Source organism: Gobius niger (assembly GCF_951799975.1).
Source record: "Gobius niger genome assembly, chromosome: 3".
In the NCBI taxonomy this organism is placed as follows: Eukaryota; Metazoa; Chordata; class Actinopteri; order Gobiiformes; family Gobiidae; genus Gobius; species Gobius niger.
Window position 1 is genome coordinate 44645355 of NC_136854.1, and position 26166 is coordinate 44671520.

The 26166-nt window shown below is 43.2% G+C and overlaps 1 protein-coding gene across 2 annotated transcripts in view; it reads right to left on the reverse strand.

Annotated features, from left to right (window-relative positions):
- Positions 1 to 283: 283 nt before the first annotated feature.
- The window catches only part of LOC306960820 (nucleus accumbens-associated protein 1-like), a 30755-nt gene continuing 4872 nt past the window's right edge, over positions 284 to 26166 (reverse strand). Inside the window, exons 4-7 of one of the 2 annotated variants that reach the window (XM_079553397.1) lie at positions 21651 to 22062; positions 11056 to 11350; positions 3007 to 3104; positions 284 to 866 (exon numbers count right to left, since the gene is read on the reverse strand). In XM_079553397.1, the coding sequence (XP_079409523.1) occupies positions 514 to 866; positions 3007 to 3104; positions 11056 to 11350; positions 21651 to 22062 (1158 nt within the window). In that variant the 3' untranslated portion in view covers positions 284 to 513. Of the gene's footprint in view, positions 867 to 3006; positions 3105 to 11055; positions 11354 to 21650; positions 22063 to 26166 lie in introns of both variants that reach the window. The other variant, XM_079553396.1, reaches the window with a different exon arrangement.

The following is a 26166-nucleotide window of genomic DNA, read 5'->3' on the forward strand; positions in this document are numbered from 1 at the left end:
CACATCTTAATGCCACTAAACCTCCTCTTTTATCACGCTGAGGATGGAGAAACCGCAGGAGATTGAATTGGCAGGAGAACGCTGTTAGCTGTTTGCTAATAGCCGTTTGCTAACCGATAAGCTAACGCCGTTTCTTGACGGGGATAAGGGAAACGCAGACTTGCTTTGTAATTAGCGCCTGGATTCCGCTTTCTTGTCGCCAAAGCGCTGCTGGTTTGGACGGGGGGAGGGACTCGCGGCTCAACTACGAGCTCGGCAAACGGCTGTGGAGACGCCGAAGCGCCTCGTGTGTAAAGGTCTCTGTGACTGAAGCTAAAGGCTAGATAAAAAAGCAGTTGTCCATCTTTATATATAGCGATGTTTAGACAATCAAATCGCCATGGAAGCATTTCAGAAGCACGAATACAGTTCAGGACGTCGATCATCTCCAAAAAAGAATAAAAAGGGGAACGTTTCCATCGTCCGCGTCGTCCCGGAGACAAACCTGTTCGTCTCCTTCGGGCCTCGAGTCTCTCAGAACAAAGTGCTGCCGTCGTTGGCCCCGCCCCCGAGAGCGTCCGATTGGCCGGCCGCCCCCACCGCCTCGCCGCTGTTGGCCACGGCGGCGTCCAGGGAGGCGGGGTCGAAGGCCGCGTTCGGGTCGCTGCCCAGGGAGACGGCGGCGGCGGCGGCGGCGGCGGCGGCGTCCATCTTGGCGCCGCCGTCGTTGAGGAACGCGGAGTACGCCATGTCGGAGTCGGCCATCAGCAGCTTGAGTTTGGGGATCCAGGACTTGCGCACGACTCGCCGCGCGTTGGTGCACATGTCGGCCGCGATGGCGTTCATCTCGCTCTCCTTGAAGCTCGGAGCGAAGTTCTGGCAGTAAACTGTGGAGGAGGCAAAGCGGCGGCGTCAGTGGGGGGGGGGGGCCCAGGGGGGGGGGTCATGTTAGGTTAGTGCTAGATCGTCTGCTCCGGAGGGACGGTCTGCTGTGAGTTTGTCTAAAAATACAAATAATCCTAATCCTTAAGGTTAACCCCTTAACTCCCACCTGAACCGAGCACAGTTTCTCCAGTTTGGCTTTACCCCAATCCAAAAGCTTCTGGAAAAAAGCTGTGAAAATAGCAACAAAACTGAGACGAAAACAATGGTGGAAATGTGACAAAAATGTGACGAAAAATTGATTAAAAATTGACCAAAATGTGACCAAAAAAATGACAAAAAATTGATAAAAAAAAAGACAAAAAAAGACAAAAAATTGATTTAAAAAAGGACAAAAATGTGACCAAAAAATGACAAAAAATTGATTAAAAATTGACAAAAATGTGACAAAATGTGACCAAAAAAATGACAAAAAATTGATTAAAAAAAAGACAAAAAAAGACAAAAAATTGATTTAAAAAAGGACAAAAATGTGACCAAAAAATGACAAAAAATTGATTAAAAATTGACAAAAATGTGACAAAATGTGACCAAAAAAATGACAAAAAATTGATAAAAAAAAGACAAAAAAAGACAAAAAATTGATTAAAAAAAGGACAAAAATGTGACCAAAAAATGACAAAAAATTGATGAAAAAATTCAAAAATGTGACAAAAAAAGGACAAAAAATTGATGAAAAAATTTGACAAAAATGTGATAAAATGTGACCAAAAAAATTGATTAAAAAAAGTGACAAAAATGTGATAAAAAAATGACAAAAAATTGATGAAAAAATGTGACAAAAAATGTGACAAAAAATGACAAAAATGAGTTCATACCCAACAAAAAATGTTGGAAAAAAAAAAGTGATGACGTGAGGAAAAAGATCCTCTCGGTTCAGGCGGGAGTTAAGAGGTTAACCATTTCCCTGGCCCTATCCTTCATTTGTGTCATGATATCTCACGTTTTCACAGCAGACCGTCCCTCCGGAGCAGACCATCTAGCGCTAACCCTCATTTTAGGGCGGGACCGGGGCCCGACTGAAGGTTCACAGTCAGAGCTGGATTTGTGAGAGATGGAAAAATGTAGAAGAAATGCAGATGGATTCTCCAAACACAAACACCTTTAAGGCCGTCGTACAAAAACAGTTTGAAATACTGGGAGTCCAAAGTCCGGTTCAGTCCAGTTTGCATGTGGTATTGTGGTTTAGTCGCTCAGTCGTCCAGTCCTGGTTAGTTAAGGTTAGTCCTGTCAAGCCCTGGTTAGTTAAAGGGATATTTCAGGATGTTTGACATAGGGCCTCATTTCCTAGTTATCCAGAGTGTCATTTTTGCTGTTCCTCTGTTTGGAGAGTTTCGTGGTGCTAGGCTAGTGCTAGGCTAGTGCATGTCTATGGTATCAGCTAGCCTGCATTAAAAACAGTGTGACCCGCTCCACAGAGCACCTGAGGCAAATCACTGATAACACCAGACTAACCATATACATGTCTGTGTTTGGAATATAACTGACCTGCATCACATGAATGATCGCATTTTGAGGGACTATTTTCTAGCAGATCACTCCGCCGCTGCGTAGCTTATACAACCACGAAGCTGATGCTGCTCAAATATTAGTTATTTTAAATGACTCTATGGACACAGACATTTATATGGTTAGTCTGGTGTTAGAAGTGACTCAGGTGCTCTGTGGAGCGGGTCACACTGTTTTTAATGCAGGCTAGCTGATACCATAGACATGTGCTAGCCTTGCACTAGCCTAGCGCCACAAAACTCTCCAAACAGAAGAACTGCATGAATTACAAAAGAAATATCTCCAGAAATCAGCAACACTCTGGATAACGAGGAAATGAGGCCCTATGTCAAACATCCTGAAACATCCCTTTAAGGTTTGTCCGGGTTAGTCCTGGTTAGTCCAGGTTTGTCCGGGTTAGTCCTGGTTTGTCCGGGTTAGTCCAGGTTTGTCCGGGTTAGTCCAGGTTTGTCCGGGTTAGTCCAGGTTTGTCCGGGTTAGTCCAGGTTTGTCCGGGTTAGTCCTGGTTAGTCCTGGTTAGTCCAAGTTCGTCCAGGTTTGTCCGGGTTAGTCCGGGTTAGTCCTGGTGAGACTCACATTTGACTGCATGCAGGACTCTGTTGTCCAGAGGTTTGCGGCTTGGATCGTTGGTGGACGAGCGGATCCCGGTGCCACAGCTGTTCGCCAGCGTGCTCCTGCGACAGACACGCAGAGAGCATCAGCGCTGCCCTCACATATATACACTTCCTTATATACACTTCCTTATATACACTTCCTTATATACACTTCCTTATATCCACTTCCTTATATACACTTCCTTATTTACACTTCCTTATATACACTTCCTTATATACACTTCCTTATATACGCTTCCTTATATACACTTCCTTATATACACTTCCTTATATACACTTCCTTATATACGCTTCTTTATATACGCTTCCTTATATACACTTCCTTATATACACTTCCTTATATACACTTCCTTATATACACTTCCTTATATACACTTCCTTATATACACTTCCTTATATACACTTCCTTATATACACTTCCTTATATACGCTTCCTTATATACGCTTCCTTATACACACTTCCTTATATACACTTCCTTATATACGCTTCTTTATATACGCTTCCTTATATACACTTCCTTATATACACTTCCTTATTTACGCTTCCTTATATACACTTCCTTATATACACTTCCTTATATACGCTTCTTTATATACGCTTCCTTATATACACTTCCTTATATACACTTCCTTATTTACGCTTCCTTATATACACTTCCTTATATAAACTTCCTTATATACACTTCCTTATATACACTTCCTTATATACACTTCCTTATATACACCTCCTTATATACACTTCCTTATATACACTTCCTTATATACACTTCCTTATATAAACTTCCTTATATACACTTCCTTATATACACTTCCTTATATAAACTTCCTTATATACACTTCCTTATATACACTTCCTTATATACACTTCCTTATATACACTTCCTTATATACACTTCCTTATATACACTTCCTTATATACACTTCCTTATATAAACTTCCTTATATACACTTCCTTATATACGCTTCCTTATATCCACTTCCTTATATCCACCTCCTTATATGCACTTCCTTATATACACTTCCTTATATACACTTCCTTATATCCACTTCCTTATATACACCTCCTTATATGCACTTCCTTATATACACCTCCTTATATGCACTTCCTTATATACGCTTCCTTATATCCACTTCCTTATATACACCTCCTTATATACACTTCCTTATATCCACTTCCTTATATACACTTCCTTATATGCACTTCCTTATATGCACTTCCTTATATACACTTCCTTATATACACTTCCTTATATACACTTCCTTATATGCACTTCCTTATATGCACTTCCTTATATCCACTTCCTTATATACGCTTCCTTATATACGTTTCCTTATATACACTTCCTTATATACACTTCCTTATATACACTTCCTTATATGCACTTCCTTATATACACTTCCTTATATCCACTTCCTTATATGCACTTCCTTATATACACTTCCTTATATCCACTTCCTTATATACACTTCCTTATATACACTTCCTTATATACACTTCCTTATTTACACTTCCTTATATCCACTTCCTTATATCCACTTCCTTATATCCACTTCCTTATATACACTTCCTTATATACACTTCCTTATATCCACTTCCTTATATCCACTTCCTTATATCCACTTCCTTATATACACTTCCTTATATACACTTCCTTATATACACTTCCTTATATCCACTTCCTTATATCCACTTCCTTATATCCACTTCCTTATATCCACTTCCTTATATACACTTCCTTATATACACTTCCTTATATACACTTCCTTATATACACTTCCTTATATACACTTCCTTATTTACACTTCCTTATTTACACTTCCTTATTTACACTTCCTTATATACACTTCCTTATATACACTTCCTTATATACACTTCCTTATATACACTTCCTTATATCCACCTCCTTATATACACTTCCTTATATACGCGTCCTTATATACGCTTCCTTATATACGCTTCCTTATATACACTTCCTTATATGCACTTCCTTATATACACTTCCTTATATACACTTCCTTATATACACTTCCTTATATACACTTCCTTATATACACTTCCTTATATACACTTCCTTATATACACTTCCTTATATTCACTTCCTTATATCCACTTCCTTATATACACTTCCTTATATACACTTCCTTATATACGTTTCCTTATATACACTTCCTTATATACACTTCCTTATATCCACTTCCTTATATACACTTCCTTATATACGCTTCCTTATATACGCTTCCTTATATACACCTCCTTATATACGCTTCCTTATATACGCTTCCTTATATCCACTTCCTTATATACACCTCCTTATATGCACTTCCTTATATACACCTCCTTATATGCACTTCCTTATATTCACTTCCTTATATACACTTCCTTATATACACTTCCTTAAATACACTTCCTTAAATACACTTCCTTATATACACTTCCTTAAATACACTTCCTTAAATACACTTCCTTATATCCACTTCCTTATATCCACTTCCTTATTTACACTTCCTTATATACACCTCCTTATATACGCTTCCTTATATGCACTTCCTTATATACACCTCCTTATATGCACTTCCTTATATACGCTTCCTTATATCCACTTCCTTATATACACCTCCTTATATACACTTCCTTATATACACTTCCTTATATACACTTCCTTATATACACTTCCTTATATACACTTCCTTATATGCACTTCCTTATATACACTTCCTTATATACACTTCCTTATATACACTTCCTTATATGCACTTCCTTATATGCACTTCCTTATATACACTTCCTTATATACACTTCCTTATTTACGCTTCCTTATATACACTTCCTTATATAAACTTCCTTATATACACTTCCTTATATACACTTCCTTATATACACTTCCTTATATACACCTCCTTATATACACTTCCTTATATACACTTCCTTATATACACTTCCTTATATAAACTTCCTTATATACACTTCCTTATATACACTTCCTTATATAAACTTCCTTATATACACTTCCTTATATACACTTCCTTATATACACTTCCTTATATACACTTCCTTATATACACTTCCTTATATACACTTCCTTATATACACTTCCTTATATAAACTTCCTTATATACACTTCCTTATATACGCTTCCTTATATCCACTTCCTTATATCCACCTCCTTATATGCACTTCCTTATATACACTTCCTTATATACACTTCCTTATATCCACTTCCTTATATACACCTCCTTATATGCACTTCCTTATATACACCTCCTTATATGCACTTCCTTATATACGCTTCCTTATATCCACTTCCTTATATACACCTCCTTATATACACTTCCTTATATCCACTTCCTTATATACACTTCCTTATATGCACTTCCTTATATGCACTTCCTTATATACACTTCCTTATATACACTTCCTTATATACACTTCCTTATATGCACTTCCTTATATGCACTTCCTTATATCCACTTCCTTATATACGCTTCCTTATATACGTTTCCTTATATACACTTCCTTATATACACTTCCTTATATACACTTCCTTATATGCACTTCCTTATATACACTTCCTTATATCCACTTCCTTATATGCACTTCCTTATATACACTTCCTTATATCCACTTCCTTATATACACTTCCTTATATACACTTCCTTATATACACTTCCTTATTTACACTTCCTTATATCCACTTCCTTATATCCACTTCCTTATATCCACTTCCTTATATACACTTCCTTATATACACTTCCTTATATCCACTTCCTTATATCCACTTCCTTATATCCACTTCCTTATATACACTTCCTTATATACACTTCCTTATATACACTTCCTTATATCCACTTCCTTATATCCACTTCCTTATATCCACTTCCTTATATCCACTTCCTTATATACACTTCCTTATATACACTTCCTTATATACACTTCCTTATATACACTTCCTTATATACACTTCCTTATTTACACTTCCTTATTTACACTTCCTTATTTACACTTCCTTATATACACTTCCTTATATACACTTCCTTATATACACTTCCTTATATACACTTCCTTATATCCACCTCCTTATATACACTTCCTTATATACGCGTCCTTATATACGCTTCCTTATATACGCTTCCTTATATACACTTCCTTATATGCACTTCCTTATATACACTTCCTTATATACACTTCCTTATATACACTTCCTTATATACACTTCCTTATATACACTTCCTTATATACACTTCCTTATATACACTTCCTTATATTCACTTCCTTATATCCACTTCCTTATATACACTTCCTTATATACACTTCCTTATATACGTTTCCTTATATACACTTCCTTATATACACTTCCTTATATCCACTTCCTTATATACACTTCCTTATAAACGCTTCCTTATATACGCTTCCTTATATACACCTCCTTATATACGCTTCCTTATATACGCTTCCTTATATCCACTTCCTTATATACACCTCCTTATATGCACTTCCTTATATACACCTCCTTATATGCACTTCCTTATATTCACTTCCTTATATACACTTCCTTATATACACTTCCTTAAATACACTTCCTTAAATACACTTCCTTATATACACTTCCTTAAATACACTTCCTTAAATACACTTCCTTATATCCACTTCCTTATATCCACTTCCTTATTTACACTTCCTTATATACACCTCCTTATATACGCTTCCTTATATGCACTTCCTTATATACACCTCCTTATATGCACTTCCTTATATACGCTTCCTTATATCCACTTCCTTATATACACCTCCTTATATACACTTCCTTATATACACTTCCTTATATACACTTCCTTATATACACTTCCTTATATACACTTCCTTATATGCACTTCCTTATATACACTTCCTTATATACACTTCCTTATATACACTTCCTTATATGCACTTCCTTATATGCACTTCCTTATATACACTTCCTTATATACACTTCCTTATATGCACTTCCTTATATGCACTTCCTTATATCCACTTCCTTATATACGCTTCCTTATATACGTTTCCTTATATACACTTCCTTATATACACTTCCTTATATACACTTCCTTATATGCACTTCCTTATATCCACTTCCTTATATACACCTCCTTATATCCACTTCCTTATATCCACTTCCTTATATGCACTTCCTTATATACACTTCCTTATATCCACTTCCTTATATCCACTTCCTTATATACACTTCCTTATATACACTTCCTTATATACACTTCCTTATTTACACTTCCTTATTTACACTTCCTTATATCCACTTCCTTATATCCACTTCCTTATATCCACTTCCTTATATACACTTCCTTATATACACTTCCTTATATCCACTTCCTTATATACACCTCCTTATATGCACTTCCTTATATACACCTCCTTATATACACTTCCTTATATGCACTTCCTTATATACGCTTCCTTATATACGCTTCCTTATATACACCTCCTTATATACGCTTCCTTATATACGCTTCCTTATATCCACTTCCTTATATACACCTCCTTATATGCACTTCCTTATATACACCTCCTTATATGCACTTCCTTATATTCACTTCCTTATATACACTTCCTTATATACACTTCCTTAAATACACTTCCTTAAATACACTTCCTTATATCCACTTCCTTATATACACTTCCTTAAATACACTTCCTTAAATACACTTCCTTATATCCACTTCCTTATATCCACTTCCTTATTTACACTTCCTTATATACACCTCCTTATATACGCTTCCTTATATGCACTTCCTTATATACACCTCCTTATATGCACTTCCTTATATACGCTTCCTTATATCCACTTCCTTATATACACCTCCTTATATACACTTCCTTATATACACTTCCTTATATACACTTCCTTATATACACTTCCTTATATACACTTCCTTATATGCACTTCCTTATATACACTTCCTTATATACACTTCCTTATATACACTTCCTTATATGCACTTCCTTATATGCACTTCCTTATATACACTTCCTTATATACACTTCCTTATATGCACTTCCTTATATGCACTTCCTTATATCCACTTCCTTATATACGCTTCCTTATATACGTTTCCTTATATACACTTCCTTATATACACTTCCTTATATACACTTCCTTATATGCACTTCCTTATATACACTTCCTTATATCCACTTCCTTATATGCACTTCCTTATATACACTTCCTTATATCCACTTCCTTATATCCACTTCCTTATATACACTTCCTTATATACACTTCCTTATATACACTTCCTTATTTACACTTCCTTATTTACACTTCCTTATATCCACTTCCTTATATCCACTTCCTTATATCCACTTCCTTATATACACTTCCTTATATACACTTCCTTATATCCACTTCCTTATATCCACTTCCTTATATCCACTTCCTTATATACACTTCCTTATATACACTTCCTTATATCCACTTCCTTATATACACTTCCTTATATCCACTTCCTTATATCCACTTCCTTATATACGCTTCCTTATATCCGCTTCCTTATATACACTTCCTTATATCCACTTCCTTATTTACACTTCCTTATATACACTTCCTTATTTACACTTCCTTATATCCACTTCCTTATATACACTTCCTTATATACGCTTCCTTATATACGCTTCCTTATATACACTTCCTTATATCCACTTCCTTATATCCACTTCCTTATATCCACTTCCTTATATCCGCTTCCTTATATACACTTCCTTATATCCACTTCCTTATATACACTTCCTCATATACACTTCCTTATATCCACTTCCTTATATACACTTCCTTATATACACTTCCTCATATACACTTCCTTATATACACTTCCTTATATACACTTCCTTATAAACACTTCCTTATATACGCTTCCTTATATACACTTCCTTATATACACTTCCTTATATCCACTTCCTTATATCCACTTCCTTATATCCACTTCCTTATATCCGCTTCCTTATATACACTTCCTTATATCCACTTCCTTATATACACTTCCTTATATCCACTTCCTTATATCCACTTCCTTATATACACTTCCTTATATACACTTCCTTATATACACTTCCTTATATCCACTTCCTTATATCCACTTCCTTATATCCACTTCCTTATATCCGCTTCCTTATATACACTTCCTTATATCCACTTCCTTATATACACTTCCTCATATACACTTCCTTATATCCACTTCCTTATATCCACTTCCTTATATCCACTTCCTTATATCCACTTCCTTATATCCACTTCCTTATATCCACTTCCTTATATCCACTTCCTTATATCCACTTCCTTATATCCACTTCCTTATATACACTTCCTTATATCCACTTCCTTATATCCACTTCCTTATATACACTTCCTTATATCCACTTCCTTATATCCACTTCCTTATATCCACTTCCTTATATACACCTCCTTATATCCACTTCCTTATATCCGCTTCCTTATATACACTTCCTTATATCCACTTCCTTATATACACTTCCTCATATACACTTCCTTATATCCACTTCCTTATATCCACTTCCTTATATCCACTTCCTTATATCCACTTCCTTATATCCACTTCCTTATATACACTTCCTTATATACACTTCCTTATATCCACTTCCTTATATCCACTTCCTTATATCCACTTCCTTATATCCACTTCCTTATATCCACTTCCTTATATACACTTCCTTATATACGCTTCCTTATTTACACTTCCTTATATACACTTCCTTATATCCACTTCCTTATATCCACTTCCTTATATCCACTTCCTTATATCCACTTCCTTATATCCACTTCCTTATATACACTTCCTTATATACACTTCCTTATATACACTTCCTTATTTACACTTCCTTATATTCACTTCCTTATATTCACTTCCTTATATACACTTCCTTATATACACCTCCTTATATACACTTCCTTATATACACTTCCTTATATACGCTTCCTTATATACACGCGTTGTATAAACCTCTCACCTGTCAAAGAAGGCGGCCAGGAGCCTCCGCAGCAGCACCTTGTGCCTGGTGCCGGCGCTCACGTGGCAGTTCATGAGCTGCGCTCTGGAGATGAACACGCTGGTGCCGCTGACCAGCTCCAGCCGCTCGGCCGGGTCGCCCTCCTCGTAAAGCCGCGGGTGGCACCGCTGCCCAATCTGAGCCACCAGCTCCGGAGGCAGACAGGCCAGCTCCGAGCGAGGCCGACCCCCACGAGAGCCCCTGCCCTGGGCCGAGTCCGGGGGAAGGTCTGGGAGAGCCTCCACTCGCTCTGCTACTACTGAGAGAGAGGTCACGGGTTAAATCACAGTTTAGTCTCGAGCACCAGTGACTTTAAGTCTGCCAAGGGCTCAGATTGTTTTCTTATTATTATTATAAAAAATGACAAGACACACAAAAGAGAGATCCTTGTGTAGTGGAGCTGAGCAGAATCCAGCCCGTGGCCTGTTATAGCAGTAATATTAGCGCTCACCTGCGGCGTTAGCCTGTTATAGCAGTAATATTAGCGCTCACCTGTGGCGTTAGCCTGTTATAGCAGTAATATTAGCGGTCACCTGCGGCGTTAGCCTGTTATAGCAGTAATATTAGCACTCACCTGCGGCGTTAGCCTGTTATAGCAGTGATATTAGCGCTCACCTGCGGCGTTAGCCTGTTATAGCAGTGATATTAGCGCTCACCTGAGGCGTTAGCCTGTTATAGCAGTAATATTAGCGCTCACCTGTGGTGTTAGCCTGTTATAGTGGTAATATTAGCGCTCACCTGCGGCGTTAGCCTGTTATAGCGGTGATATTAGCGCTCACCTGCGGCGTTAGCCTGTTATAGCAGTAATATTAGCGCTCACCTGCGGCGTTAGCCTGTTATAGCAGTAATATTAGCGCTCACCTGTGGCGTTAGCCTGTTATAGCAGTAATATTAGCGCTCACCTGCGGCGTTAGCCTGTTATAGCAGTAATATTAGCGCTCACCTGTGGCGTTAGCCTGTTATAGCAGTAATATTAGCGCTCACCTGTGGCGTTAGCCTGTTATAGCAGTGATATTAGCGCTCACCTGCGGCGTTAGCCTGTTATAGCAGTGATATTAGCGCTCACCTGCGGCGTTAGCCTGTTATAGCAGTGATATTAGCGCTCACCTGCGGCGTTAGCCTGTTATAGCAGTAATATTAGTGCTCACCTGAGGCGTTAGCCTGTTATAGCAGTGATATTAGCGCTCACCTGCGGCGTTAGCCTGTTATAGCAGTAATATTAGCGCTCACCTGCGGCGTTAGCCTGTTATAGCAGTAATATTAGCGCTCACCTGCGGCGTCGGCCTGTTATAGCGGTGATATTAACGCTCACCTGCGGCGTTAGCCTGTTATAGCTGTAATATTAGCGCTCACCTGCGGCGTTAGCCTGTTATAGCGGTAATATTAGCGCTCACCTGCGGCGTCGGCCTGTTATAGCAGTAATATTAGCGCTCACCTGCGGCGTTAGCCTGTTATAGCAGTAATATTAGCGCTCACCTGCGGCGTTAGCCTGTTATAGCAGTAATATTAGCGCTCACCTGCGGCGTTAGCCTGTTATAGCAGTAATATTAGCCCTCACCTGCGGCGTCGGCCTGTTATAGCGGTGATATTAACGCTCACCTGCGGCGCTAGCCTGTTATAGCGGTGATATTAGCGCTCACCTGCGGCGCTAGCCTGTTATAGCGGTGATATTAGCGCTCACCTGCGGCGCTAGCCTGTTATAGCGGTGATATTAACGCTCACCTGCGGCGTTAGCCTGTTATAGCAGTAATATTAGTGCTCACCTGCGGCGCTAGCCTGTTATAGCAGTAATATTAGCGCTCACCTGCGGCGTTAGCCTGTTATAGCAGTAATATTAGTGCTCACCTGCGGCGCTAGCCTGTTATAGCGGTGATATTAGCGCTCACCTGTGGCGTTAGCCTGTTATAGCAGTAATATTAGCGCTCACCTACGGCGTTAGCCTGATATAGTGGTGATATTAGCGCTCACCTGCGGCGTTAGCCTGTTATAGCAGTAATATTAGCGCTCACCTGCGCCGTTAGCCTGTTATAGCGGTAGCATTAGCGCTAACCTGCGGCGTTAGCCTGTTATAGCAGTAATATTAGCGCTCACCTGCGGCGTTAGCCTGTTATAGCAGTAATATTAGCGCTCACCTGCGGCGTTAGCCTGTTATAGCAGTAATATTAGCGCTCACCTGCGGCGTTAGCCTGTTATAGCGGTGATATTAGCGCTCACCTGCGGCGCTAGCCTATTATAGCGGTGATATTAGCACTCACCTGCGGCGTTAGCCTGTTATAGCAGTAATATTAGCGCTCACCTGCGGCATTAACCTGTTATAGCAGTGATATTAGCGCTCACCTGCGGCGTTAGCCTGTTATAGCAGTAATATTAGCACTCACCTGCGGCTTTAGCCTGTTATAGCAGTAATATTAGCGCTCACCTGCGGCGTTAGCCTGTTATAGCGGTAGCATTAGCGCTCACCTGCGGCGTTAGCCTGTTATAGCAGTAATATTAGCACTCACCTGCGGCGTTAGCCTGTTATAGTGGTGATATAAGCACTCACCTGCGGCGTTAGCCTGTTATAGCAGTAATATTAGCGCTCACCTGCGGCGTTAGCCTGTTATAGCAGTAATATTAGCGCTCACCTGCGGCGTTAGCCTGTTATAGTGGTGATATTAGCGCTCACCTGCGGCGTTAGCCTGTTATAGCAGTAATATTAGCGCTCACCTGCGGCGTTAGCCTGTTATAGCAGTAATATTATCGCTCACCTGCGGCGTTAGCCTGTTATAGCGGTAATATTAGCGCTCACCTGCGGCGTTAGCCTGTTATAGCAGTAATATTAGCGCTCACCTGCGGCGCTAGCCTGTTATAGCAGTGATATTAGCGCTCACCTGCGGCGTTAGCCTGTTATAGCGGTGATATTAGCGCTCACCTGCGGCGTTAGCCTGTTATAGTAGTAATATTAGCGCTCACCTGCGGCGTTAGCCTGTTATAGTGGTGATATTAGCGCTCACCTGCGGCGTTAGCCTGTTATAGCGGTAGTATTAGCGCTCACCTGCGGCGTTAGCCTGTTATAGCGCTCACCTGCGGCGTTAGCCTGTTATAGCAGTAATATTAGCGCTCACCTGCGGCGTGGGCCTGTTATAGCAGTAATATTAGCGCTCACCTGCAACGTTAGCCTGTTATAGCAGTAGTATTAGCGCTCACCTGCGGCGTTAGCCTGTTATAGCGCTCACCTGCGGCGTTAGCCTGTTATAGCGGTGATATTAGCGCTCACCTGCGGCGTTAGCCTGACATAGTGGTGATATTAGCGCTCACCTGCGGCGTTAGCCTGTTATAGCAGTAATATTAGCGCTCACCTGCGGCGTTAGCCTGTTATAGCGCTCACCTGCGGCGTTAGCCTGTTATAGTGGTGATATTAGCGCTCACCTGCGGCGTTAGCCTGTTATAGCGGTGATATTAGCGCTCACCTGCGGCGTTAGCCTGTTATAGCAGTGATATTAGCGCTCACCTGCGGCGTTAGCCTGTTATAGCGGTGATATTAGCGCTCACCTGCGGCGTTAGCCTGTTATAGTAGTAATATTAGCGCTCACCTGCGGCGTTAGCCTGTTATAGTGGTGATATTAGCGCTCACCTGCGGCGTTAGCCTGTTATAGCGGTAGTATTAGCGCTCACCTGCGGCGTTAGCCTGTTATAGCGCTCACCTGCGGCGTTAGCCTGTTATAGCAGTAATATTAGCGCTCACCTGCGGCGTGGGCCTGTTATAGCAGTAATATTAGCGCTCACCTGCGACGTTAGCCTGTTATAGCAGTAGTATTAGCGCTCACCTGCGGCGTTAGCCTGTTATAGCGCTCACCTGCGGCGTTAGCCTGTTATAGCGGTGATATTAGCGCTCACCTGCGGCGTTAGCCTGTTATAGCAGTAATATTAGCGCTCACCTACGGCGTTAGCCTGATATAGTGGTGATATTAGCGCTCACCTGCGACGTTAGCCTGTTATAGCAGTAGTATTAGCGCTCACCTGCGGCGTTAGCCTGTTATTGCGGTGATATTAGCGCTCACCTGCGGCGTTAGCCTGTTATAGTGGTGATATTAGCGCTCACCTGCGGCGTTAGCCTGTTATAGCAGTAATATTAACGCTCACCTGCGCCGTTAGCCTGTTATAGCGGTAGCATTAGCGCTCACCTGCGGCGTTAGCCTGTTATAGCAGTAATATTAGCGCTCACCTGCGGCGTTAGCCTGTTATAGCAGTAATATTAGCGCTCACCTGCGGCGTTAGCCTGTTATAGCAGTAATATTAGCGCTCACCTGCGGCGTTAGCCTGTTATAGCGGTGATATTAGCGCTCACCTGCGGCGCTAGCCTGTTATAGCGGTGATATTAGCACTCACCTGCGGCGTTAGCCTGTTATAGCAGTAATATTAGTGCTCACCTGCGGCGTTAACCTGTTATAGCAGTGATATTAGCGCTCACCTGCGGCGTTAGCCTGTTATAGCAGTGATATTAGCGCTCACCTGTGGCGTTAGCCTGTTATAGCAGTGATATTAGCGCTCACCTGCGGCGTTAGCCTGTTATAGCAGTAATATTAGCACTCACCTGCGGCTTTAGCCTGTTATAGCAGTAATATTAGCGCTCACCTGCGGCGTTAGCCTGTTATAGCAGTGATATTAGCGCTCACCTGCGGCGTTAGCCTGTTATAGCAGTAATATTAGCACTCACCTGCGGCTTTAGCCTGTTATAGCAGTAATATTAGCGCTCACCTGCGGCGTTAGCCTGTTATAGCGGTAGCATTAGCGCTCACCTGCGGCGTTAGCCTGTTATAGCAGTAATATTAGCGCTCACCTGAGGCGTCGGCCTGTTATAGCGGTGATATAAGCACTCACCTGCGGCGTTAGCCTGTTATAGCAGTAATATTAGCGCTCACCTGCGGCGTTGGCCTGTTATAGCAGTAATATTAGCGCTCACCTGCAGCGTTAGCCTGTTATAGCAGTAATATTAGCGCTCACCTGCGGCGTTAGCCTGTTATAGCAGTAATATTAGCGCTCACCTGCGGCGTTGGCCTGTTATAGCGGTAATATTAGCGCTCACCTGCGGCGTTGGCCTGTTATAGCAGTGATATTAGCGCTCACCTGCAGAGTTAGCCTGTTATAGCAGTAATATTAACGCTCACCTGCAGAGTTAGCCTGTTATAGCGGTGATATTAGCGCTCACCTGCAGAGTTAGCCTGTTATAGCGGTGATATTAGCGCTCACCTGCGGCGCTAGCCTGTTATAGCAGTAATAGCAGTAATATTAGCGCTCACCTGCGGCGTTAGCCTGTTATAGCAGTAATATTAGCGCTCACCTGCGGCGTCGGCCTGTTATAGCAGTAATATTAGCGCTCACCTGCGGCGCTAGCCTGTTATAGCAGTAATAGCAGTAATATTAGCGCTCACCTGCGGCGTCGGCCTGTTATAGCAGTGATATTAGCGCTCACCTGCGGCGTTAGCCTGTTATAGCAGTAATATTAGCGCTCACCTGCGGCGTTGGCCTGTTATAGCGGTGATATTAGCGCTCACCTGCGGCGTTAGCCTGTTATAGCAGTAATATTAGCGCTCACCTGCGGCGTCAGCCTGTTATAGCAGTAATATTAGCGCTCACCTGCGGCGTCGGCCTGTTATAGCAGTGATATTAGCGCTCACCTGCGGCGTTAGCCTGTTATAGCAGTAATATTAGCGCTCACCTGCGGCGTTAGCCTGTTATAGCAGTAATATTAGCGCTCACCTGCGGCGTTAGCCTGTTATAGCAGTGATATTAGCGCTCACCTGCGGCGTTAGCCTGTTATAGTAGTAATATTAGCGCTCACCTGCGGCGTTAGCCTGTTATAGTGGTGATATTAGCGCTCACCTGCGGCGTTAGCCTGTTATAGCGGTAGTATTAGCGCTCACCTGCGGCGTTAGCCTGTTATAGCGCTCACCTGCGGCGTTAGCCTGTTATAGCAGTAATATTAGCGCTCACCTGCGCCGTGGGCCTGTTATAGCAGTAATATTAGCGCTCACCTGCAACGTTAGCCTGTTATAGCAGTAGTATTAGCGCTCACCTGCGGCGTTAGCCTGTTATAGCGCTCACCTGCGGCGTTAGCCTGTTATAGCGGTGATATTAGCGCTCACCTGCGGCGTTAGCCTGTTATAGCAGTAATATTAGCGCTCACCTACGGCGTTAGCCTGATATAGTGGTGATATTAGCGCTCACCTGCGGCGTTAGCCTGTTATAGCAGTAATATTAGCGCTCACCTGCGGCGTTAGCCTGTTATAGCGCTCACCTGCGGCGTTAGCCTGTTATAGTGGTGATATTAGCGCTCACCTGCGGCGTTAGCCTGTTATAGCGGTGATATTAGCGCTCACCTGCGGCGTTAGCCTGTTATAGCAGTGATATTAGCGCTCACCTGCGGCGTTAGCCTGTTATAGCGGTGATATTAGCGCTCACCTGCGGCGTTAGCCTGTTATAGTAGTAATATTAGCGCTCACCTGCGGCGTTAGCCTGTTATAGTGGTGATATTAGCGCTCACCTGCGGCGTTAGCCTGTTATAGCGGTAGTATTAGCGCTCACCTGCGGCGTTAGCCTGTTATAGCGCTCACCTGCGGCGTTAGCCTGTTATAGCAGTAATATTAGCGCTCACCTGCGGCGTGGGCCTGTTATAGCAGTAATATTAGCGCTCACCTGCGACGTTAGCCTGTTATAGCAGTAGTATTAGCGCTCACCTGCGGCGTTAGCCTGTTATAGCGCTCACCTGCGGCGTTAGCCTGTTATAGCGGTGATATTAGCGCTCACCTGCGGCGTTAGCCTGTTATAGCAGTAATATTAGCGCTCACCTACGGATAGTGGTGATATTAGCGCTCACCTGCGACGTTAGCCTGTTATAGCAGTAGTATTAGCGCTCACCTGCGGCGTTAGCCTGTTATTGCGGTGATATTAGCGCTCACCTGCGGCGTTAGCCTGTTATAGTGGTGATATTAGCGCTCACCTGCGGCGTTAGCCTGTTATAGCAGTAATATTAACGCTCACCTGCGCCGTTAGCCTGTTATAGCGGTAGCATTAGCGCTCACCTGCGGCGTTAGCCTGTTATAGCAGTAATATTAGCGCTCACCTGCGGCGTTAGCCTGTTATAGCAGTAATATTAGCGCTCACCTGCGGCGTTAGCCTGTTATAGCAGTAATATTAGCGCTCACCTGCGGCGTTAGCCTGTTATAGCGGTGATATTAGCGCTCACCTGCGGCGCTAGCCTGTTATAGCGGTGATATTAGCACTCACCTGCGGCGTTAGCCTGTTATAGCAGTAATATTAGTGCTCACCTGCGGCGTTAACCTGTTATAGCAGTGATATTAGCGCTCACCTGCGGCGTTAGCCTGTTATAGCAGTGATATTAGCGCTCACCTGTGGCGTTAGCCTGTTATAGCAGTGATATTAGCGCTCACCTGCGGCGTTAGCCTGTTATAGCAGTAATATTAGCACTCACCTGCGGCTTTAGCCTGTTATAGCAGTAATATTAGCGCTCACCTGCGGCGTTAGCCTGTTATAGCAGTGATATTAGCGCTCACCTGCGGCGTTAGCCTGTTATAGCAGTAATATTAGCACTCACCTGCGGCTTTAGCCTGTTATAGCAGTAATATTAGCGCTCACCTGCGGCGTTAGCCTGTTATAGCGGTAGCATTAGCGCTCACCTGCGGCGTTAGCCTGTTATAGCAGTAATATTAGCGCTCACCTGAGGCGTCGGCCTGTTATAGCGGTGATATAAGCACTCACCTGCGGCGTTAGCCTGTTATAGCAGTAATATTAGCGCTCACCTGCGGCGTTGGCCTGTTATAGCAGTAATATTAGCGCTCACCTGCAGCGTTAGCCTGTTATAGCAGTAATATTAGCGCTCACCTGCGGCGTTAGCCTGTTATAGCAGTAATATTAGCGCTCACCTGCGGCGTTGGCCTGTTATAGCGGTAATATTAGCGCTCACCTGCGGCGTTGGCCTGTTATAGCAGTGATATTAGCGCTCACCTGCAGAGTTAGCCTGTTATAGCAGTAATATTAACGCTCACCTGCAGAGTTAGCCTGTTATAGCGGTGATATTAGCGCTCACCTGCAGAGTTAGCCTGTTATAGCGGTGATATTAGCGCTCACCTGCGGCGCTAGCCTGTTATAGCAGTAATAGCAGTAATATTAGCGCTCACCTGCGGCGTTAGCCTGTTATAGCAGTAATATTAGCGCTCACCTGCGGCGTCGGCCTGTTATAGCAGTAATATTAGCGCTCACCTGCGGCGCTAGCCTGTTATAGCAGTAATAGCAGTAATATTAGCGCTCACCTGCGGCGTCGGCCTGTTATAGCAGTGATATTAGCGCTCACCTGCGGCGTTAGCCTGTTATAGCAGTAATATTAGCGCTCACCTGCGGCGTTGGCCTGTTATAGCGGTGATATTAGCGCTCACCTGCGGCGTTAGCCTGTTATAGCAGTAATATTAGCGCTCACCTGCGGCGTCAGCCTGTTATAGCAGTAATATTAGCGCTCACCTGCGGCGTCGGCCTGTTATAGCAGTGATATTAGCGCTCACCTGCGGCGTTAGCCTGTTATAGCAGTAATATTAGCGCTCACCTGCGGCGCTAGCCTGTTATAGCAGTAATATTAGCGCTCACCTGCGGCGTTAGCCTGTTATAGCAGTGATATTAGCGCTCACCTGCGGCGTTAGCCTGTCATAGTTGTGATATTAGCGCTCACCTGCGGCGTTAGCCTGTTATAGCAGTAATATTAGCGCTCACCTGCGGCGTTAGCCTGTTATAGCAGTGATATTAGCGCTCACCTGCGGCGTTAGCCTGATATAGTGGTGATATTAGCGCTCACCTGCGGCGTTAGCCTGTTATAGTGGTGATATTAGCACTCACCTGCGGCGTTAGCCTGTTATAGCAGTAATATTAGCGCTCACCTGCGGCGTTAGCCTGTTATAGCGGTAATATTAGCGCTCACCTGCGGCGTTAGCCTGTTATAGCAGTGACATTAGCGCTCACCTGCGGAGTTAGCCTGTTATAGCAGTAATATTAGCGCTCACCTGCGGCGTTAGCCTGTTATAGCAGTGATATTAGCGCTCACCTGCGGCGTTAGCCTGTTATAGCGGTGATATTAGCGCTCACCTGCGGCGTTGGCCTGTCATAACAGTAATATTAGCGCTCACCTGCGGCGTTAGCCTGTTATAGCAGTAATATTAGCGCTCACCTGCGGCGTTAGCCTGTTATAGCAGTAATATTAGCGCTCACCTGCGGCGTTAGTAAGTAATCTTTAGTAAGTAAGTAAGTAATATTACTGTTATAGCGGTGATATTAGCGCTCACCTGCGGCGTTGGCCTGTCATAACAGTAATATTAGCGCTCACCTGCGGCGTTAGCCTGTTATAGCAGTAATATTAGCGCTCACCTGTGGCGTTGGCCTGTTATAGTAGTAATATTAGCGCTCACCTGCGGCGTTAGCCTGTTATAGTGGTGATATTAGCGCTCACCTGCGGCGTTAGCCTGTTATAGCGGTGATATTAGCGCTCACCTGCGGCGCTAGCCTGTTATAGCAGTAGTATTAGCGCTCACCTGCGGCGTTAGCCTGTTATAGCGGTGATATTAGCGCTCACCTGCGGCGTTAGCCTGTTATAGCAGTGATATTAGCGCTCACCTGCGGCGTTAGCCTGTTATAGCAGTGATATTAGCGCTCACCTGCGGCGTTAGCCTGTTATAGCAGTGATATTAGCGCTCACCTGCGGCGTTAGCCTGTTATAGCAGTGATATTAGCGCTCACCTGTGGCGTTGGCCTGTTATAGTAGTAATATTAGCGCTCACCTGCGGCGTTAGCCTGTTATAGTGGTGATATTAGCGCTCACCTGCGGCGTTAGCCTGTTATAGCGGTGATATTAGCGCTCACCTGCGGCGTTAGCCTGTTATAGCAGTGATATTAGCACTCACCTGCGGCGTTAGCCTTTTATAGCGGTAGTATTAGCACTCACCTGCGGCGTTAGCCTGTTATAGCAGTGATATTAGCACTCACCTGCGGCGTTAGCCTGTTATAGCGGTAGTATTAGCGCTCACCTGCGCCGTTAGCCTGTTATAGCGGTAGTATTAGCACTCACCTGCGGCGTTAGCCTGTTATAGCAGTGATATTAGCACTCACCTGCGGCGTTAGCCTGTTATAGCGGTAGTATTAGCGCTCACCTGCGGCGTTAGCCTGTTATAGCGGTGATATTAGCGCTCACCTGCGGCGCTAGCCTGTTATAGCAGTGATATTAGCGCTCACCTGCGGCGTTAGCCTGTTATAGCGGTGATATTAGCGCTCACCTGCGCCGTTAGCCTGTTATAGCGGTAGTATTAGCGCTCACCTGCGGCGCTAGCCTGTTATAGCGGTGATATTAGCGCTCACCTGCGGCGCTAGCCTGTTATAGCGGTGATATTAGCGCTCACCTGCGGCGCTAGCCTGTTATAGCGGTGATATTAGCGCTCACCTGCGGCGTTAGCCTGTTATAGTGGTGATATTAGCGCTCACCTGCGGCGTTAGCCTGTTATAGTGGTGATATTAGCGCTCACCTGCGCCGTTAGCGTTGAGCATGCTGTACATGCTGTACATGTTGCAGATCTGGCGGTATTGCTCCTCGCTGTCCTCCACTTCCTCCTCCTCCTCTTCTTCGTGGAAACTGTTGGGCGAGTCGCAGGACGGGCTGGCGTACAGGCTGAGGGTGGTGGGACTGGCGCCCTCTGGTGTTCCCCCGCTGCTGCCGTTGTTGTTGGTGGAGGAAGGGGCGGGGCCTCTCATTGACCCCGCCTCCTGGTTCATGGCGTTAGTGGAAGCTGAAGAGGAATAACGCGCCGCTTTCCGGGCTCCGCCTCCTCCGCCTGACACCCCGCCCACTCCGCCTGTTGCCCCGCCCCCTCCGTCTCTGGGCCCCTCCCACAGACGCTTGGCCACCGGGGCGCACACCACGGAGAACAGCGACCCCTCCTGGACACATGGGCGACAAAGAGGGTCTGAGGTGACATTGACATTTTAATCAGTGCTTAACTCTGAATCGTTCTTTTTATTGATTTTAATGAACAATTGTGAGGGAAAACCATGACAACGGCTTTTCTTATCAAACACACGACTCGCTGGACTTTGGGAATGGCTGACAGAGAATATTCAAACATTATCGAAGAACCCAGAGTGTCCCTCCGAAGTCTCAGCGGCTCCTTTTGCAAACCCGTGACTGTCTGAACAGAAAGAGCTCTGTCACTCTCTCAGTCAGACGCTGCTAAAATTAGGACCGTGTTATTTTAACGATATGCAGATCACATTCGCACCATCACATGACAAACTTAGTCCACGGCGAGGAGCGCTGAAGACGTCTGAACTTTGACTGAACCAGGACGAAGCACAAACGGATGATTAACCAATGACTGGCTGTAAAATCCCAGCACAGGTTGATATTTTGATTTAAAACCATCTTCCTCTAAACGGTAACTCAAATCTGAGCGTTGATCAACAGTCATATATATCGGGCTGGTCCTGCACGATTAGCCTTTATTTGAGGCTTGAGCCGCTGTGGTGACCTCACCTCAAGGGGCTGAGGTTTCCTTTTTTATTCTTGCCTTACACACGTCTCATTGTATTTACCGTTTTAGGATTTATAGTCAATTATTACAGTATATATTATAGTAGTATCATAGTAATATATGCTACATAGATTTCTACCGCACTAGTGCCCAATGACAGACCATCTTCTTTTGACTCCAATATGCAAACTGTTAAATTTTCATCGGTCTGTCGATATGCCACAGGGTCTAAACAAACCATACTCTGGTTTAATTCATATTTTCATCATAGGCATCAGTGTGTTTCACATCTAGGATATAGTTCTGACTTTAAAGGAATAGGCCAGCGTTTTTACATACTGAGATATGTTCTTACCTAACCTTAGTGGAGTTAATATATCCCCGTCTGGTCTTTGTCCGTGCGCTCACACATACGCAGCCTCTCCCACATGTCACATAGCTCCAAAAAAGCTCACGATAGAAGCTACCAAGCTCTTCCACGTGTTCCCTATTTAAATAAAGTTACGTGAAGTGTTTTCATGCCAAGTATATTTACACAGAAATGTAGCATGTGGATTTTATAAGCAGATAAAAAGGGGAACTATATTGTGAGGCGTAATGATACAGGAGCAGTAACTCCTAAACACTTCCCCGCTCACTTCCGTCAATCGGGGGCCTATTCCTTTAAGCTCATTGATAAAGGGGAACCTCAGGGTCGGGTTGGTCCATATCACAGCGTGCACGGTAATACCGGGATAGATTTTGGACCCTGGTGTAACTTTCATACCGCGGTAGATGAGATCATTTGTGCAGCTCATGTCAGAACCACACGGAGCTGCTGCTCAGAGTCAGAGCAGCAGAAACATGACTGTGGAGCTTCAGGGGCAGCGCTTAAACAATTAATGACATGAAGGAAGTTTGCTGCTTTTGTGGCTCATATTTAGAGGAAAGGGCTCAGGATTTGCGTCTTGGATCCGGAGAGTTGTAGCATCACCTAGCTCGCTAGCTAACTTTCTGGCACTAACAACAACAAAGACAACCACGTATCTTATCTTCTGTGTTTTATAGAGATTTAGGTGAATTTAGATGAATAAAAAGAAAGAAATAGCTGTAAAGGATTTTCCCATCGACCAAAGGCTTTGATGTTTATGTATTTTTCCAGGTGTAAATGATATCGCCAAACAAACCGTGATGTAAATGTTTGGCCATATCGCCCTGCCCGACCTCAGGGCTTTTCTCGAGGGCCACTGTTATTTTCCATCTTCATTATTGATCTATTAAAATATGTCACGCTTATACTTCATGCATTCATTCATTCATATATATATATATATTTAAAATGTTTTTTAGAACATCATAATATACAATTGTCTATAAAGCGCAATGATGGCTGAAATGTTCTTTTTTCTTTTTATTGGTTTATTTGGTCGGGACAGTGCATGTTAATGAACATACATGGGTCTCACGCATGTAAACAAGCCACACCAGACTCTCATTCATCCTGGCCTATTGTACATGTTTTTAGTGGTAGGGGAAGTGCCTGGAGGACAAACCTGCGCAGACACGGGGAGAACATAAACTCCACAGAAAGGCCCCGTCCAGGTGGGAATCGAACCCGGGACCTTCTAGCTGTGAAGCACGAGCGCTAACCACTGAGCCATGTCTCATTTACACACATGTCGCACAGCCTATGATAAAAACACTTAAATCACATGAATTATTCTTGAGTAAATATGTAAATAAATGGTCCTTTGATCGTCTGGAGTCAGTGACATCAGGTCAATTACATTTGAAACCTCAGTCTGTTTGTAAAAGAAGTAGAAAACTAAATCTAAATCTTAATTATTATTATAATTCTAGACTCGTTTGTCCCGGTGTAGCGATTTCAGACTACCCCCCATTCACCTTACCCCCCGGTACTCTGAAACTGATTTCAAGCTACCCCCCCTGATTTCAGATTACCCCCGCCGCAATATGTATTGTTTGTTTGGCACGGCTGTGTTAAATAGAAAATGCCCGGATGTTAATTGCTAATAATAGCTACAACTCTCGTAACTTTTCATCTGGTAAGGTTAGCTTTAGTTCATAAACTCCACTATCCTTAAGTTTAGGGCTAAGGTAAGGTTAGCTTTAGTTCATAAACTCCACTATCCTTAAGGTTAGGGCTAAGGTAAGGTTAGCTTTAGTTTGTAAACTCCACTATCCTTAAGGTTAGGGCTAAGGTAAGGTTAGCTTTAGTTTGTAAACTCCACTATCCTTAAGGTTAGGGCTAAGGTAAGGTTAGCTTTAGCTCGTAAACTCCACTATCCTTAAGGTTAGGGCTAAGGTAAGGTTAGCTTTAGTTTGTAAACTCCACTATCCTTAAGGTTAGGGCTAAGGTAAGGTTAGCTTTAGTTCATAAACTCCACTATCCTTAAGTTTAGGGCTAAGGTAAGGTTAGCTTTAGTTCGTAAACTCCACTATCCTTAAGGTTAGGGCTAAGGTAAGGTTAGCTTTAGTTTGTAAACTCCACTATCCTTAAGGTTAGGGCTAAGGTAAGGTTAGCTTTAGTTTGTAAACTCCACTATCCTTAAGTTTAGGGCTAAGGTAAGGTTAGCTTTAGCTCGTAAACTCCACTATCCTTAAGTTTAGGGCTAAGGTAAGGTTAGCTTTAGTTCGTGAACTCCACTATCCTTAAGGTTAGGGCTAAGGTAAGGTTAGCTTTAGCTCGTAAACTCCATTATCCTTAAGTTTAGGGCTAAGGTAAGGTTAGCTTTAGTTTGTAAACTCCACTATCCTTAAGGTTAGGGCTAAGGTAAGGTTAGCTTTAGTTCGTAAACTCCACTATCCTTAAGTTTAGGGCTAAGGTAAGGTTAGCTTTAGTTTGTAAACTCCACTATCCTTAAGTTTAGGGCTAAGGTAAGGTTAGCTTTAGTTTGTAAACTCCACTATCCTTAAGGTTAGGGCTAAGGTAAGGTTAGCTTTAGTTCGTAAACTCCACTATCCTTAAGGTTAGGGCTAAGGTAAGGTTAGCTTTAGCTCGTAAACTCCACTATCCTTAAGGTTAGGGCTAAGGTAAGGTTAGCTTTAGCTCGTAAACTCCACTATCCTTAAGGTTAGGGCTAAGGTAAGGTTAGCTTTAGTTCATAAACTCCACTATCCTTAAGGTTAGGGCTAAGGTAAGGTTAGCTTTAGTTCGTAAACTCCACTATCCTTAAGGTTAGGGCTAAGGTAAGGTTAGCTTTAGTTTGTCAACTCCACTATCCTTAAGGTTAGCTTTAGCTCGTAAACTACACTATCCTTAAGGTTAAGGCTAAGGTAAGGTTAGCTTTAGCTCGTAAACTCCACTATCCTTAAGGTTAGGGCTAAGGTAAGGTTAGCTTTAGCTCGTAAACTCCACTGTCCTTAAGGTTAGGGCTAAGGTAAGGTTAGCTTTAGCTCGTAAACTCCACTATCCTTAAGTTTAGGGCTAAGGTAAGGTTAGCTTTAGCTCGTAAACTCCACTGTCCTTAAGGTTAGGGCTAAGGTAAGGTTAGCTTTAGCTCGTAAACTCCAC